This window comes from Ictalurus furcatus, chromosome 26 (genome assembly GCF_023375685.1).
Source record: "Ictalurus furcatus strain D&B chromosome 26, Billie_1.0, whole genome shotgun sequence".
Lineage (NCBI taxonomy): Eukaryota > Metazoa > Chordata > Actinopteri > Siluriformes > Ictaluridae > Ictalurus > Ictalurus furcatus.
The window spans coordinates 6,329,269-6,345,646 of NC_071280.1; the positions used below are offsets into that span (position 1 = coordinate 6,329,269).

At 42.9% G+C, this 16,378-nt stretch overlaps 1 protein-coding gene across 1 annotated transcript; it reads left to right on the top strand.

The window, feature by feature from the left end:
- Positions 1–367: 367 nt before the first annotated feature.
- On the top strand, positions 368–16,078 carry LOC128602391 (FERM domain-containing protein 7). Its single transcript, XM_053616156.1, has 9 exons — positions 368–377; positions 1,212–1,326; positions 2,227–2,374; positions 2,477–2,572; positions 10,344–10,507; positions 11,640–11,708; positions 11,813–11,888; positions 11,960–12,961; positions 15,941–16,078. Exons 1-9 carry the CDS (start codon positions 368–370, stop codon positions 16,076–16,078), a joined length of 1,818 nt encoding a protein of 605 aa, XP_053472131.1.
- Positions 16,079–16,378: the final 300 nt, after the last annotated feature.

Sequence of the window (16,378 nt, forward strand, 5' to 3'; positions counted from 1 at the left end):
AAAAAGCGGTGTTAAAAGTTGGCAAACCCTAGGAAACGCTGTAGCCGAGAGTGAGCAGACAGGCAGCGTGAGCAGTGGACCTGGAACATGAGGAGAAAAAACACATGATGAGCACAGGAGAATGGAACAAGGAAAAACATTCACAATAACAGAAAGAAAACATGAGTAGGGCCGGAAGTGTTCCGCATTGGAAGCCGGAACAATCTGGCGATGAGTGGCCAAAGGGGTTTATATACACCAGAGAAGCCAGAGAAGTAGAGCACCATGCCCAGAGACACACACGCACATGCGTGCGCACACACACACACCCACACAAACATACACACACACAGCAACAGAAACATGAGGGAGAGAAAATACTAGAAACATGGGGAAGGGTAAAACAGGGAAACACACGGGCTCCTGGATAGATCATGGCATCATGCCTTTGTTTTATGTTGTTACAGTTACATTTATATAGCACTTTTCTAGACACTCAAAGTGTTTTACATAGTATTGGGGGAATCTCCTCAAGCACCACTAGTGTGTAGCATCCACCTGGATGATGCTACGACAGCCATAGCGTGCCAGAACACACACCACACACCAGCTATTACTGGAGAGGTGAGACTGATGTAGCCAATTCAGAGATGGGGATTTTTAGGGGGCCATGTTAGAGAAAGGCCAATGGGGGAATTTCGCCAGGACACCAGGGGATACCCCTACTCTATTACAATAAGTGTCCTGGGATTTTTAATGACCACAGAAAGTCAGAACCATAGTTTATTGTCTCATCCAAAAGACTGTGCTGTTTTTACAGTATAGTGTCCCCATCACTATACTGGGTCATTCGACCTCACACAGACCACAGGGTAAGCACCTCCCGCTGGCCTCACTATTACCACTTCCTTCAGCAACCTTTGTTTCCCCCAAGGAGGTTTCCCATCCAGGTACTGGTCAAGTTCAACCCTGTTTAGCTTCAGCAAGAAACCAGGCAAGAACTGCAGGGAGATATAGCCCTGGCATGTGGTAGCTCATTTGAAGCGCTAAAACTATTTAGTATGAAATATACACAAAAACAGAAGAAATCAGGCAAATACTTTTCACAGCACTGTAAATCATAGTGGAGTTGTATTTTAAAGTGACATATGTTACAAAACACAACATAAGTGCAGGTTATTATAAAATAAACATTCAATTTTCACTTAATATGTTGCCTATTTTTTCTGCAGCAGAACTTGGGGATTACAATGAAGAGTTGGATGCACACCATCTAGAGAATAAGCAGTATGTGCCAAATCAGGAGTACCTGGACCACAAGATTATTCGCTTTCATAAGAAACACAGGTGCATTTCCTCACTTGCAGCACAGATCATTCATATCCATGTGCAGATATAATAAAAACAAGGCAGACACTTGGACTCAATTAAATATCACAGAATGAGATCACATGAAAATGGGCTGAAGTAAACACAGAATAGGAACACAGGCAAGTAGGCTGACATAAAGTATGTTGTTCTAAGACCACAGCCAAATTCTGCAGCTGACTCTCTACAAGGCCCCTGCTGCTATATCCATCTCACTCAGCCTGGGAAATTAGGTCTAACCTGCCACAAACTTTATAAAGTCTGCTGTGTTTGTGCCCTCTACAGCAATTAAGAGCAGAAAAGTCTTTGACTATGATATCCTGAGAAGGCCATAAGATGAAGGCAGGGGTGTTCAGTTTTACCCTTTACTCCACATATCTCTTAGTACAGCATCTTTCTCTGGCAAAGGCTTCTTACTCACAGCCCTATTCTAAGGAAAGTCTAACTGTGAACACCTATAGTACCATTGAGAACTCAAATGCAGAAATCCAATTTCTAGTAAAATAAGCTTAACCTTTCTTTTGTTTAAGGTCAGAAACGATCAAAATAATATATAACACAGTTTAAGATCAAGTTTTTATTCCATCATTATTGGATGTAACACAGCTTAAACTTGAATTACAAAGATGGAAATGTCATAGAAGCCCAACAATATTTATAGGTAGTCTCACAAACAATTGTATTTGCATCAAACATTTAACAGTACACACCAGCTTTACAGAACCTAAGACAAGACCCCAAGCTAAGGCTGACACCAGCAATGAAAGATTCCTGCAAATATAGCATGGATATAGGAATAACTGTGTAGAAACAAACCAGAAAAACCTTATTTTTTCTTTTGCTTTAATTTTTTTTAAATCCTTTATTCTTTGTGAGCAGAGGTCACACTCCAGCCCTGTCAGACGTGCATTTGCTGGAGGTTGCCCGTAAATTGGACATGTATGGCATTCGACCACATCCAGCTCATGATGGTGAAGGCATGAGGATCAATTTGGCTGTTACCCACATGGGTGTACTGGTATTTCAGGTAACATGCACAAATCAGTGCATATCACTAATATAGATTAATTTCTTTGCAAGTGCTGTTATTATTGCTTTAACATGAAACATGACTCGTCCTTATTCCAAGGGTAACACAAAAATCAACACCTTCAGCTGGGCCAAGATCCGCAAATTGAGTTTCAAGAGGAGGAATTTCCTTATCAAACTACACACAGAGGCTGGGGTAAGCTTCAAAATATTATTCACATGCTTGCTATATTGCTTGAAAGTCATTTATTGCAAGTTATGTTTATTTACTGATCAGAAGGTCATGAGTTCAAGCCCCAGTACCTCCAAGCAGCAACTCTGCTCCAGTGGTGGTCTGACCCCAACTTCCTAGCAAGCTGGGATATGTGAAGAAAGGTTGTGATAATCAAGAGCTTCTTACAGTTGAGACCAAAAGTTTGCATACACCTAGGCAAAAGACTTTCAAACTAAACTTTTAACAACTTCAAACATTTCATGTTACCATACCTTTCCTGTGTTAATTGGGGTATCTGCTTTATTTCCATAAGAGGCAATTTAAAAAATAATAGTTAAGAGACACATTTATTTAAGCTTTTATTTAGTATATCAGTTTTTTTCTTAGTATTTTGTGGCATTGCATTTTAACTGCTTAACTTGAATTAAATGCTTGGGATAGCCTTCCAGATGCTTCTTACAATATTTTCTTGGACTTTTTGCTCATTTCTCCTGACAGAACTGGTGTAACTCAGATAATCCTCCTTCCTCATGATCCCATCTATTTTCTTGAAGTGCACCAGTCCCTTTTCCAGCAAAACACCCCCAAAACTTCTACCCCCATGCTTCACAGTTCACCTTTTTTCCTCTATACATGGCCTCATTTTGGCCACATATCTCTTGTTACAGCAACTTTCTCTGGCACAGGCTTCCTAGGGCATAGTCACACTACATTCAGTTGACTTGTACCATGCCCACTCCACCGCTGGCCTGCACTCAGATTGCACTTAATGTTCTGGGCCTGAGAGCGCTTACAACATTATGATACAGCTTTTTCTTTAGAACAAAACAGGAAGAACAGTGCTCTCGCACAGCACAATGGAGTCCATCATCATAACATTACTTATCTGAGTAACTTACTTTTTTTAAGGTTAGCTTTTACTTGAATTTTGAATAATTTTTTGACTGTTGGTATTTCTGCATATTTTTTATGATTTGTACATCATTGTTTTCCCTTTCAAAGGGAACTTTGACATTGCACTTAGCATAACAGTATGGGAGCACCCTTGCGCGCGTGACCGGTATCTGAAGCTTGTGTAAAATCGTGCCTCTACTTATAGGCCTACCATGATCAGGTGAGGTGGCAATTAAGTGCGTCACATGATTTATATATGGCACCTGTGAACCACGCCGCCAGTCTTATTATCTTTAGCAAGACTGCATGTCTGTTGTTTGTGCGACAAAAGACGCTTCATTTATACTCTTATTTTCTCAAAATCTCTAAACTTTTCTATCCCTTTTTAAAAAGAAAAGAAAAGAGAAAGAAAGAATGAGCGAGAAAGGATGTGTGTTACGCCTTGCTCCCGTTTCATCACTGGAGGAGACGGACACGGTTTCTGTGTGAAGTGTTTGGGCGTGGAGCATGCGACAGCAGCCCTTGAGGGCCTGTCTGTAAGCATTGTGAACATTTCACAATTAGGCAGCTCCGCTCTTGGCTCGCCGTCTTCTCGTCCGAAGGGAGTTGGGTTTCAGAGCCTCGCGGATCTATGGTCATGGGGTTCTCGTATGCAATTGGAAGAGGAGCCGGAGACGAGCACTGCTCTATCTCTTGCTCTGTCTTCTGGGTCCGGCTCTTCCCCTGACTTTGGAGCTTGCATCACGACTCCTCCTTCCGCTATTGAAAGCCAAAAGACCTTCGCTGACTCCGAGGAATCGGTAGAGGGTGCCATTGCACCAAAAAGCGACAGCAGTTCTCAAGCCTATAAAGAGCTGCTTGAGGTGATTACTAAGGCAGTTGAAAAGTTGAATATAGACTGGCCCGGGGAAGAGGAAGTGGCTCGTAGCAGGCTGGATGAGCGCTTCCTCTCCAGTGAAAATAAATATAAATCCTATAAAGAGCTGCTTGAGGTGATTACTGCTTGAGGCCTCACACCGCAGAAAACTCCCCTTTTTTCTAGAAGTGCATGATGAGATATCACGCTTCTGGAGAAAAACATACACTGGCCGTGTTTATAACTACGTGACGTCTGATTATTCAGCCGTCATGGGGAGTGAGCAGCACGGCTATTTAGCGATGCCGAAGGTGGAGGAGGCACTTGCGAGCCATCTCTCTCCATCAACGGCAGGTAATTTAGGGAGGCCAACTTTACCCTCTAAGCCATGTAAGGCCACCTTGGCGTTGGTGGGCAAAGCCTATGTGGCAGCGGGTCTTGCTTGTGGGTCAATGCATATAATGGCAGTGTTGCAGGCCTACCAAGCAGACCTGCTGAGTGAGCTCGATACTGGGGAGGGAATTGGGCCTGAGGCAGTGGCAGAGCTGCGCCATGCCACAGATTTATCTCTCCAGGTGACCAAACAAACGGCCCGTCATATCGGCCATTCAATGGGTAGCTTGATTGTGGCAGAGAGGCACCTATGGCTCAACCTCTCAGGGATGGGGGACAAAGATAAGGTCTCCTTGCTGGACACCCCTGCTGGACACGGCCTGTTTGGCAGCGCGGTTAATGCCATCGCCGACAGGTTTCGCGAAGCAAAATAGCAAATGGTGGCATTCAGCCAGTTCCTTCCCTGTCGTGTCGAGTTCGCCCGGGCATCCATGAGTGGAGCCCGGGCCAGCGCTAGTGCGAGGGAGGCACAGAAGGAGAGTGTGGTGGCCCGCCTCCCCCCGTAGAGAGCCAGGGGGACCGGGCGGCCACAGCCTGCTAACAGGCCTGTTCTAAGAATGATCATAAAGGCAAAGCAGGCAAGGAAGGAACGGTCCTGATGGGCCATGGAGGGACATATCAGGGGACATGAGGTTGTTAGGGCAGGTAGCCCCCAGTGCTACTGTAGGGCCTGCCCTGGCCAAGGCCTTCCCACGTTTTCAGCCTTCTCTGGTCAGCGAGCTGCCACAGGGCAACGGAACTCTAATGCTTTCCCTCCAACAGACTGTGGAAAAGCTAACATCACTGAAAGACCATTTGGCAGCGTGGAAACTAATGCCAAATGTGTCTCCATGGGTTCTGTCTACCATAGAAAAGGTCCAGTTCAGAGCTCGAACTCCCCGGTTCAGAGGTGTGCTCACCACAGTTGTCAGCACAGAGCAGAGCCCAGTGTTAGCGCAGGATGTCCTGACCAATGTCCTGGTCCACAAAAAAGATGGAAGTATGCGGCCAATTTTAGATCTGTGTCATTTGAACTGTACTCTTCGGACATACAGGTTCAAGACGCTGACGCTCAAACTTATCGTGCCACAGATTCAGTTCAAGGACTGGATTGTGATGATAGATCTGAAAGATGCATATTTCCACATAGGAATATCACCCAGTCACAGGAAGTTCCTGAGGTTTGCGTTTGGAGACAACGCATACCAATTTCGGGTTCTTCCTTTCGGGCTAGCTTTATCTCCTCGCACTTTCACAAAGTGCATGGATGCTGCTCTGGCTCCCTTGAGACTCCAGGGCATCCGTGTACTAAACTACCTGGATGATTGGTTAATTCTAGCACGATCCAGGGAACTGGTGGTTCAACGTCAAGATGTTGTTCTCGCCCACATGAGGAGCTTTAGGCTCAGAGATACCTCTGAGAGTAATCAGTGTAAAGCAGCGATGCCTACGTGCTCTGAGCATTTGGAGGTGTCCAAAGTTTCTAGCCTTGGGTCACACTCTAGGGGTGTCTCCTTATCGCAAGACGGTAATGACAGACGCGTCCCTCATGGGCTGGGGTGCAGTCTTAGATGGCTGTCCAGCTCACGGTCTTTGGAGCGGCCCTCATCTGGAGTGGCATATAAATCGCCTAGAGATGTGGGCCGTATTCCTAGCACTGAAATTCTTTCTTCCTCAGTTGAGAGGTCACCATGTGCTAGTTGTGTCAGACAACACAGCATTGGTCTCATATATCAACCGCCAGGGAGGGTTACGTTCACGCCCCCTGTTCAGGCAGGCACAACTAATCCTTCTCTGGGCAGATGGAAAGTTCTTGTCAGTGAGTGAAATGTACATTCCGGGCAGCCGGAATGTAGGGGCAGACATCCTGTCAAGGCAGGGGCTGCGGCCCGGGGGGTGGAGGCTCCATCCACAAGTGGTGGAGTCCATATGGCGGAGGTTCGAACAAGCGGAAGTGGATGTGTTTGCCTACGAGGAGACAACACACTGCCCGCTGTGGTTTGCCCTCACTCCCCCCGCACCATTAGGGCTGGACGCCATGGTGCACAAGTGGCCGAGGTCAAGTCTATATGCTTTTCCCCAATCACTCTGCTCCCACAAGTTCTAGCGAGAGTTCGCCATGACTGTCTACGTCTGCTGCTAGTAGCACCTTATTGGCTGGCTCAAATATGGTTCTCGGAGATAATTTCCCTGCTCAACGGTACTCCTTGGAAGATTCCTATCCGCAGGGATCTACTGTCTCAAGCCAGAGGGCTCATTTATCACCCTCAGCCAGAACTATGGAAACTGTGGGTCTGGCCCCTGAGGGGCACCAGCTCATAGATTCTGGTCTCACAACTGAGGTTGTAGAGACCATGTTAAACGCTAGCGCACCAACCACAAGGAAATTGTATGTGCTCAAGTGGCGGCTTTTTGTCTTGTGGTGTGAGGAATGTCAGCTAGACCCAGTGAACTGCGCAATAGCTACAGTCCTGGAGTTCTTACAAGAACGTTTCTCAGCAGGGTTGGCTTCTTCTACAATCAGGGTTTACATGGTCGCCGTTTTGGCCAGCCATGCCCCTCTTGATGGAGCCTCTGTGGGGCAACATCCTCTAACTTCTAGGTTCATGCGTGGTGTCAGGTGGCTGAGGCCTGACTGCAGGCTGCGCATACCTTCTTGGGACCTTTCTGTGGTCTAGGAAGGTCTGTCAGGGGCCCCATTTGAGCCCTTAGAGTCAGCCTCTGAGAAGCTTCTGACTCTAAAGGTAGCTCTTCTGCTGGCCCTGACATCTCTCAAGCGAGTGGGAGATCTACATGCTCTCTCTGTTGCCCCTTCCTGCCTTGACTTTGCCCCTGGATTAGCCAAGGCCTTCCTGTATCCTAGGCCGGATTATATTCCTAAGGTGCCTACATCGGCTGCCCACCTGTGGTGTTGCAGGCTTTCTGCCCTCCTCCGTTCTTCACACCGGAACAAGAGAGGATGCACAGCTGCTGGTCTGCTTTGGCAGCGACAGTAGAGGTGATGCTGTGTCAACGCAGCGCATCTCTAACTGGATAGTAGAAGCAATCTCTATGGCTTACGAGGCGCGTGGTCTCACCACGCCTCTGGGCATAAGGGCTCATTCCACTAGGGCGGTGGCCTCCTCAAAGTCTTTGTCCAAAGGGGTATCCTTTCAGGATGTGTGTGCTGCTGCAGGATGGTCTACGCCACACATATTCATTTGTTATTACAGCCTGGATATTCATTCCACCCCGGGCTCGAGTGTCTTGCAGTGACCCTCGGGCTTGGGTCTTTTTGAACAGGCCATACCCTCGGTATGACGGAGTGGGTATTCTTGTTCCTATACTGTTACTCTAAGTGCAACGTCGAAGTTCCCTTTGAAACGGAACGTCTGGGTTAGGCATGTAAACCTGTTCCCTGAGAAGGGAACGAGACATTGCGTAGCTTTGTCATACTAGGGCAGGCCTGTGAATTGCGTCTTCACTTCAGATAATAGAGGCTGGCGGCGTGGTTCACAGGTGCCATATATATATATATATATATATATATATATATATATATATATATATATATATATATATATATATATATATATATATATCATGCGACACGCTTAATTGCCACGTCACCTTGATCATGGCAGGCCTTGTTACGCATGTTACGCATACCGGTTACGCATGTTACGCATACCGGTTACGCATGCAAGGGCACTCCCATACTGTTATGTTAAGCGCAACATCTCGTTCCCTTCTCAGGGAACAGGGTTACATGCGTAACCCAGACGTTTTTTATGTAATGTGCCTTGAGAAGCTACTTTTAAAGCGCTATATAAAATAAAGTTTATTATAATTATTATGGCTTATTTGGAGTCATTTGGGGCATGATGACACATGGCACTCTTACATGCTTAATACATTGCCTAATAGATTTATTACTTATGCAGCAATTTTCACTAAACTAATCCAAATGCTGGGTTGAGCCTTTAATTGGGTTATTTTCTCAGTCTTGGGTAGTTCTGTGTAACACAACCGCTGGGTTTGAATCACTGCACTCCTTCTCCAACCTGATGCATCAGCCCAGCTCCTTGGGTCAAATCAGCACGGACTGTTTGAATTCGACTCAGTTGGAGGTAGCGGTTTTCACACAGACAGACAGATTTATTTGGAGAAACAAGGATCATGTCAATATATTTATCCATAAAACCATTACTGTACACTAGAAAAAGCAAAAATGTGCTATAACAGAGCAGTTTACATGACATTAAATGCACCGCTATCTTCATTAGCTTTGGCTTACTTGTTTGTAATGCCCACTGGATCGTAAGTTAGTAACTAAGTTTTTTTGGATGTTTGAAACATCTCTTTTGTTCAAAATCTGACATTTTAAATATATTACTTATGTGAGTCATTTATTTCAGTCTATTAAACAAACAAACAAAAAAAAGTATATAAACACCACTTTAGAAGCTCTAGTAATACATAGTAATACATCTAAGTCCTAACTGACATCCCAAAATAAATGTATGGCAACATGAAATGTATGAATATTTAACTGAGATTGAATATCTTTAGTCTGTGTAAAAGATTTTCAAAAGCATGCTCATAATGCAAAATGGAAATATAATACAAAAAACCTATAAGAGAACCCATTAGTATAGGGTCACACACATGACATTTAGAGAAGGCAAACAACTAATACAAAGCTGGGTAATACCTCAGAGGAAAGTGATGAAAAAAAGAAATTGAGAAATACAGCAGTACACACCTCTAGGCAGTTAATGGTGTGCTCCAGCATGTCAAGCATGGGGGAGCTAGTGATGGCAAAAAGTAAGCTTTCTGAATCAATAAGCTTTTTCACCCCAACTTTATACATACATACATACATACATACATACATACATACATACATACATAGTGAACTATGTATGTAGTGAACATAGTGAACTATGTATGTATGTATGTATGTATGTATGTATGCATACATACATACATACATGCATGCATGCATGCATGCATACATGCATGCATGCATGCATGCATACATACATACATACATACATACATACATACATAGTGAACGCTTAAAAGTTGCACACTAGTGGCATCGTCTGGTCAAAATTATAAACTGCAGATCAGTAACCTGTGGAAGCTGCAGCAGGTTTTGAGGTTCCAGCTAACAAATCTATACATTCCAGTGGTTTGAAAACATCATTTTTAAACAATGAAAGCAGGAAATGGAAAGCAGGATTATTCAGGAAATACTGAATAATGCTGTATAAAGAAAAATGCCATTATAGGACACTTCTAAAATAACTTTCTATCTATCTATACTCTACTATATTATGCTATACTATTTATTTATACTGAAATTATTGACCAACACACAAACGTAAAAGCCCTAGTTGATTAAAAGAGTAGATCTAGGAGAACAAGGTAACAAGTTGTGAAAGAAACAAAGACATATTGCACTGTACATTCCTTTACTTACATTGTAAAAGCTTAACAGTTACAGTAGAATTATATTTCTGTCCTCTCTCTCTCTCTCGGTCTCAAACTCTCTCTGTGTTTGTGTATGTTTGTTTGCAAAATTAAAATGATGTAATTGTTTAAAATTTTGCTCTTTTGATGCATGCATCTGTCTGTGTGCAACAGCCTTCACGGAGGGACATGGTTGAGTTCACCATGGCAAGCAGAGATATTTGTAAAACTTTCTGGAAGATGTGTGTGGAGTATCATGCCTTCTTCCGTCTAGCTGAGGAGCCCAAGCCATATCATAAATCATTGTTTTCCAGCAAGGGATCCAGCTTCAGATACAGGTACAGTCAAAAGAGTCAGACAGAGACAGTGGGAAAAAAAACAAGTGAGAACACATTTGGTAATTAGGAGATAGGAAGCTATCTCCTAATGTCAAGTGAGGTGTTGGTAACCTGGCCATTACAAAAATGTTTTTCATTGTATTGAAGTACATAGTGGTGTGTGTCAGAGTTGGGTGTAACACGACGCGTTACTGCAATCTAATTACTTTTTCTGATAACACAGTAATGTCATGCATTACATTTTAAATTTATGTAACTTGATTACAGTTACTGATAATAAAATTACGTTACTTGCATTACAAATTTATTGTTAAGAAAACAATATTAAGTAAAATTCATTTTTAAAAGAAATCACCTTTTGCCTCAAAGATTTTTTCTTTAGCCCCAAATAATTCTCCACTTGGAACAGTTTGTCACTACGTAACTGAACGTCAGTAAAAGAAGACCGCCTGTAATTTTATATCTTCAATGAACAGAGGCTAGACTAATCAGACAGGGTTTACAGGAATCACTTGTGTCTTATTGGCTGACAGCTCTCAATTCTGCCAAACACTAGCTCACAGTCAGTGTGAGGAAAAATGGATTTATGCTGATTTTTTCATTTATTTAATTTAAAAAAAAAAAAACAGTACAGGGGAAACTGAAACAGTAACATCCTCTGAAGCAGGAAAACAAGGTGTGTAAATGTCTATGAGTTTCAGTTTACGTGACAGCGATATGAACAGAGAATAAGGAAAGATAATATACTTTGTAACCAATACAGTGATAGCTTAGCTGTGCCTCCCCTTGGCTAGTGACACCAAATGAGCCTAGTTAGAAAATTATATTTTATCAGTCTGGTAGTCTAACAACACTGACAGCACCCGAGGCAAGTTTTATGATAAATCCAACTTTTTCCGTTCATGTCATACATTTATGCGCTAAAATTACTGAAAAAACCATGAGTTTCACTTTGTAATGTATTTTTGTAGGTTTGATAGGTTTTGAAAGTAATGTGAAAGTAAAGTAATTAGCATTCAGTAATCAGTAAAGTAATCAGATTACAATTTTCAAATAGTAATTCGTAATCTGTAGTGCATTACCTTTTTTGAGTAACTTACCCAACACTGGTGTGTGTCTTATCTTTATTTAGTGGCAGGACACAAAAGCAACTCCTAGAGTGTGTTGGCACTGGGGAGCACAAACATTTACCATTTGAGAGGTAAGAAATGTAGTTTAGTTTGAGAAAAGCAATTTTAAGCAAAACACTTGTTAGTTCTGTATAATAATAAAAATTTGTGCCTTATGTCTGTATGTTATTTTAAGGTCAAACTGCAAGCTTGCCCATAAATCTCGGCAATGCAAGTCATCCCCAGATTTGCTCACTGATGTATCCAGACAGGTAGAGATTGAAAGAAATTGGTTGAAATTTTTTTGCATGTCTATACCTAAAAAATGTATGTGTTTCTGCAGCTTTATGAGCAAGCCTATCAATTCCCCCACCTTGATGTTTCAAAGCATGGCACAAATGTTTTTGCTGAGGGGCTTGACCGGTCCTGTCCCTTGTCAAGGCTGCCTGCCAAATCAAGCAGGGCTGCATCTTCAAAACTGCATTCCATGTCCACATCAGACGCAGAGCGTCAAGGCAGAAGCTCTCAAAGGCCTGGGGCAAGGAGACATCAGTCCCCTAGCTCTCAGCACCTGGTCCTTCTATATCCCAACAGCTCCCACCTTCAATTCCATCCAGTGCTGCCAACATTCCCTCTTGCATCTTACCCTTTTTTGCTACAAGACTCCACATCATCTTCTTTAGATTGTCTTACAGAAGCTCACCAGAGTTTTAAGCCTATGAAGTATTTGCCTAGGCAAACAGGCCACTCCTTTTCACCTGCTTCCTCTTTGTCACCACCACGACAACAGCAGCGTCTAGAAAGGCTTCAACACTCCGAAATTGGATTGGCTGGATCTAGACTGTGCCCCCTATCAGGAGGACCACTGGGGCTGGGGTTAAACAGAAGACACAATATAGGAAAAATAGAAGCAGGGCACTACAGTGATGACTCTTCCTTTCAGAGTGCATTACCTTTCCGAGCCTCAAGCCAACCAGATGTGAAGTTCCAGAGACCCGCACTAGCATCTTCAGCTGCTGCGTATGCTTCAGAGTATCGGCCTCTGGGTTATTATCCCCACCTGTCACAACACCGGGTTCCTACTAGGCCAACCTACCTTCCACTAAGCCCTGCCCCTTTGCCAGAAAGGCCCACATCTTTATGTGTACTCGGCACAGGCAGTTACAGTGATTCAGATTCTGAACTCTTTTATCCATGTTATTGTCCTGCTGTAGGGAAAGTGGTACATTCTGGTCCACTAGCACGTATGCGTTTTTCTTCTGGAAGCCTCCAACTAGATGAGGAAGAGGGGGAGGAGGAGGATGTGTGCAACCAGAGTGAAAATACTGCTCTTACATCAGCCAAGGTAATGAAACTGTAGCATTACTCTTGCTAAAACTTCGGAAACACAAAATAAACAAGTGGAAAATATTTATTTCAGACGTACTAAAGTTTTTTTAACAATATGGCATATCTGTTGCTGGCCTTGTACCCTGAGTCCCCTGGATTGGCTTCAGCTCCCTGCGACCCTGTGTAGAATAAGGAAGGAAAATGGACGGACTGATGGATTGGATGGATTAATAACAAATTATAAATTTATACATACACCTACTGGCAAATAGACAATTGCTGTTTTACTAGACAGGTATTGATGAGTCCAGTCAGAATGTTTTCCACAATGATCACTCTGTATAATTTCCCAATATAACTAAGCTGAATGAATCTTGTTTGTTTCACATACCATTCATGGAGAAAGGACTATAAAGATCACTGAGAATGTCAATACTTTCCAAGATTACTACCTTCTGCTTTGATAGCTATAGGGTCAGTATGGGTGAAGTATGACCAAAGGTGCTGCAGTTGCTTTTCTTCTGAAAGCGATCCTATACGTGGTTCTGACTGGAAGGACCTAAAATTGAATCATGGAATATGAAGCAGCCAGGAGCATAGAGACTGTGGGAGTCATGACAATAACCACGTCAGGACCTGGAGCACAGCCAGACAAAAGGGTGAGAGGAAACACAAGGGGTTCTCCACCACATCAGGTTCCACTTAAGTCATCATGACTAGATAGAAGCTGGAACTGGAAGAAGGAGCATATGTGACAGAAGAGTGGAACCAGGAAACAAACATGGACAGGACAAGGGATATTACACAAAATACCACTTGCCTTTAGTATGGGATTTGAGTGCTCAAAAATGAAGACAGCAGAATTCATTTTGTCAGTGGAAATTGTGGTGATAAATATTAATTGACAATTCTTTTATGTAGTGTCTTGAAAATAAAAACTGTGATGAGATATTTTCTTTTAATGAAAAAATAATATGAAAATGACAGTAATTCAGGAACAGACATCCAAGTGCAGGCAGGGACAACTTTGCATAATAACTCTGGTCTGCAAAATCCTGCTGCTTCAAGGCATCCTTCTCATTTAACTAGTGAAGATTCTACAGTTGATGCCAAACGTTTATATACACCTAGGCTGCAGTCATTCAATCTCAGTTTTTGACAACTCCACGCATTTCATGGTACCATATATTTTTTTTGGAAAATCAATTATGGCAATCTACTTTGTTCACATCAGAAGTAATTTAAAAACAATTGATTAGAAACATTTAATTTACTGTATCAGTAGGTCAGAAGTTTACATACACCAAGTTGACTGTATCTTTACATGATCTGTGTCACGTAATGGATGTAATGGAGACTAGGACGGATGGAATTGCAGATAAGAGCTTTTAATAAAGTGAGGCAAGCACACAAATCCAAATCGGTAATCAAAAGTGTGGTACAAAAACAGGAAAAGGTCAGGTGATTGGCAAACAGGCATAAACAAGGCAAGTTAAAACACAAAACAAGAAACTAGATGCAAGATCAAAAACCAGGAAACAAAACATGAACAAAGGCTTGGCACGGTGAATACACTCAATACTTCCCAAAGAGTGAATGTCTAGAAAGTCTTTTAAACTGTGGTGTGATTGTGTGTGTGAGATTGGATGCAGGTGTGCGTGATTAGAATGAATGAGTGTTCTGGGAATTGCAGTCCATGGCGGCGATGTTTGTAGGCCGCAGTGCAGGATAGGAAGTGTAGTCACTGGTTTGCTGTGAAGATTCCAGAAATTAATGTAATGACTTTTAGAAGCTTCTGATTGGTCAACTGTCATAATTAGTTAATAATAGCCCACAATAGAGTTAATTGGCACTGCACCTGTGGCTGTATTTAAGGGCCTACCAACAGTAGTTGCGTCCGAAATCACATACTGTGTCACTATGTAGTGCATTCGATGGAGTACGTACTGTACGGCCATTGAAACAGTACATACTAATCAGTATGTGTGTGTAGTATGAATACAATCCTGAACATACTACATCTGCCATGTTAGCATTGTTGTGTGACCTTCAATGTCACAATAAACACACAAATCTTAAATCACCAGATTAACAACCGCTCTAACAGCAAAATGCACATCAGGAAAATAAATTGAATTAGTAATTTAATGTGGACAATGTTAACAGGCTGAGGTAAATTCGTTGCCATTAGCTTGGCCGATGGATGATGGCGATCACAAAAAAAGGTTTCAAATGCTGTGACAACTGTTTTCTTGTTTAAACCTTCAACAAGTTAACAATTTATTAATATATTGTTAAATAAGTCCTGTTCAACCAAGGTTCAATACTTAAAAAGAGCCATCATGCTGTCTTCCATGGTTTTGTTCTGAGCATGTCCTCACCAGTCCTATTGCATTATGGGAATTTTTGACTCACGAATCTCACCAGAAGCAGTATGCCATCTGGGTATTTCTCTCCTACCGTTTCTTGCCTACTCAGAATTTGGACATACTGCCCCTCTGAGATACTTCTTTTCACCTACGGTGTAGTAGGGTAGTACGCAATTTTGGACGCAGCCAGTGCCTTTTTGCCCTTGATTGTTAGAACACTGTAGGACAGAGTTGGGAGTGGGACATTGAGCCACCGCTGCTACCTTGGTCTCATCCATTGACACCCCATCGGGACTGATAACATACCCCAGAAAAGAAATGCTGTGCTGGTGGAACTCACACTTCTCCCCTTTCATGTCGAGCTGATGTCCAGGCGTCTTTTTCTGAACTTGGCGAACGTGGTTAACATGGATCTCGTAGGTAACATGGATCTAGTTGGTAGGGGAATACATGAGAATGTCACCGATGTATGCGATCACAAACTGTCCCAGCATGTCTCTCAGCGCATTGTTTATGTGACACTGGAAGACTGAGGGGGTGCTAGAGAGCCTATATGGCATGACAAGGTATTCATAGTGGCCTGTGGCAGTACTGAAAGCCATTTTCCACTCATCCCCCTCCCGTAGCCATTCCAGGTGCAGAGGTCCAGCTTGGTGAAGTACTTAGTTGTTCTCAGCTGCTCCAGGGCTGAGGGGACAAGTGTGGAGGGGATATGGGTACTGGACCATACACTGGTTGAGGCCCCAGTAGTCAATGAGGACTGAGTCTGAGGCCACCCACTTTCTTGGCCACAAAGAAAAAGCCATCTGCTGCAAAGGACATGGAGTATTATTTGGTAAGGCAAAATCAGGATCAAAAAACAGTCCAAGGTTGAGTGATCAGCAAACATGTATCAAAGGCAAAACAGTGATCCACAACATGAGCACAGGCAAAACATATTTTAAAAACAGAGCAATATAAATCGCTTGGTAATGGGAGAACACAAGGGAAACTGAGCTATTACTTTGCGGTGAGGCTTCAACTTCTTCTTCTTTGGATTTTAACGGCAGCTTGCATCCTTGATG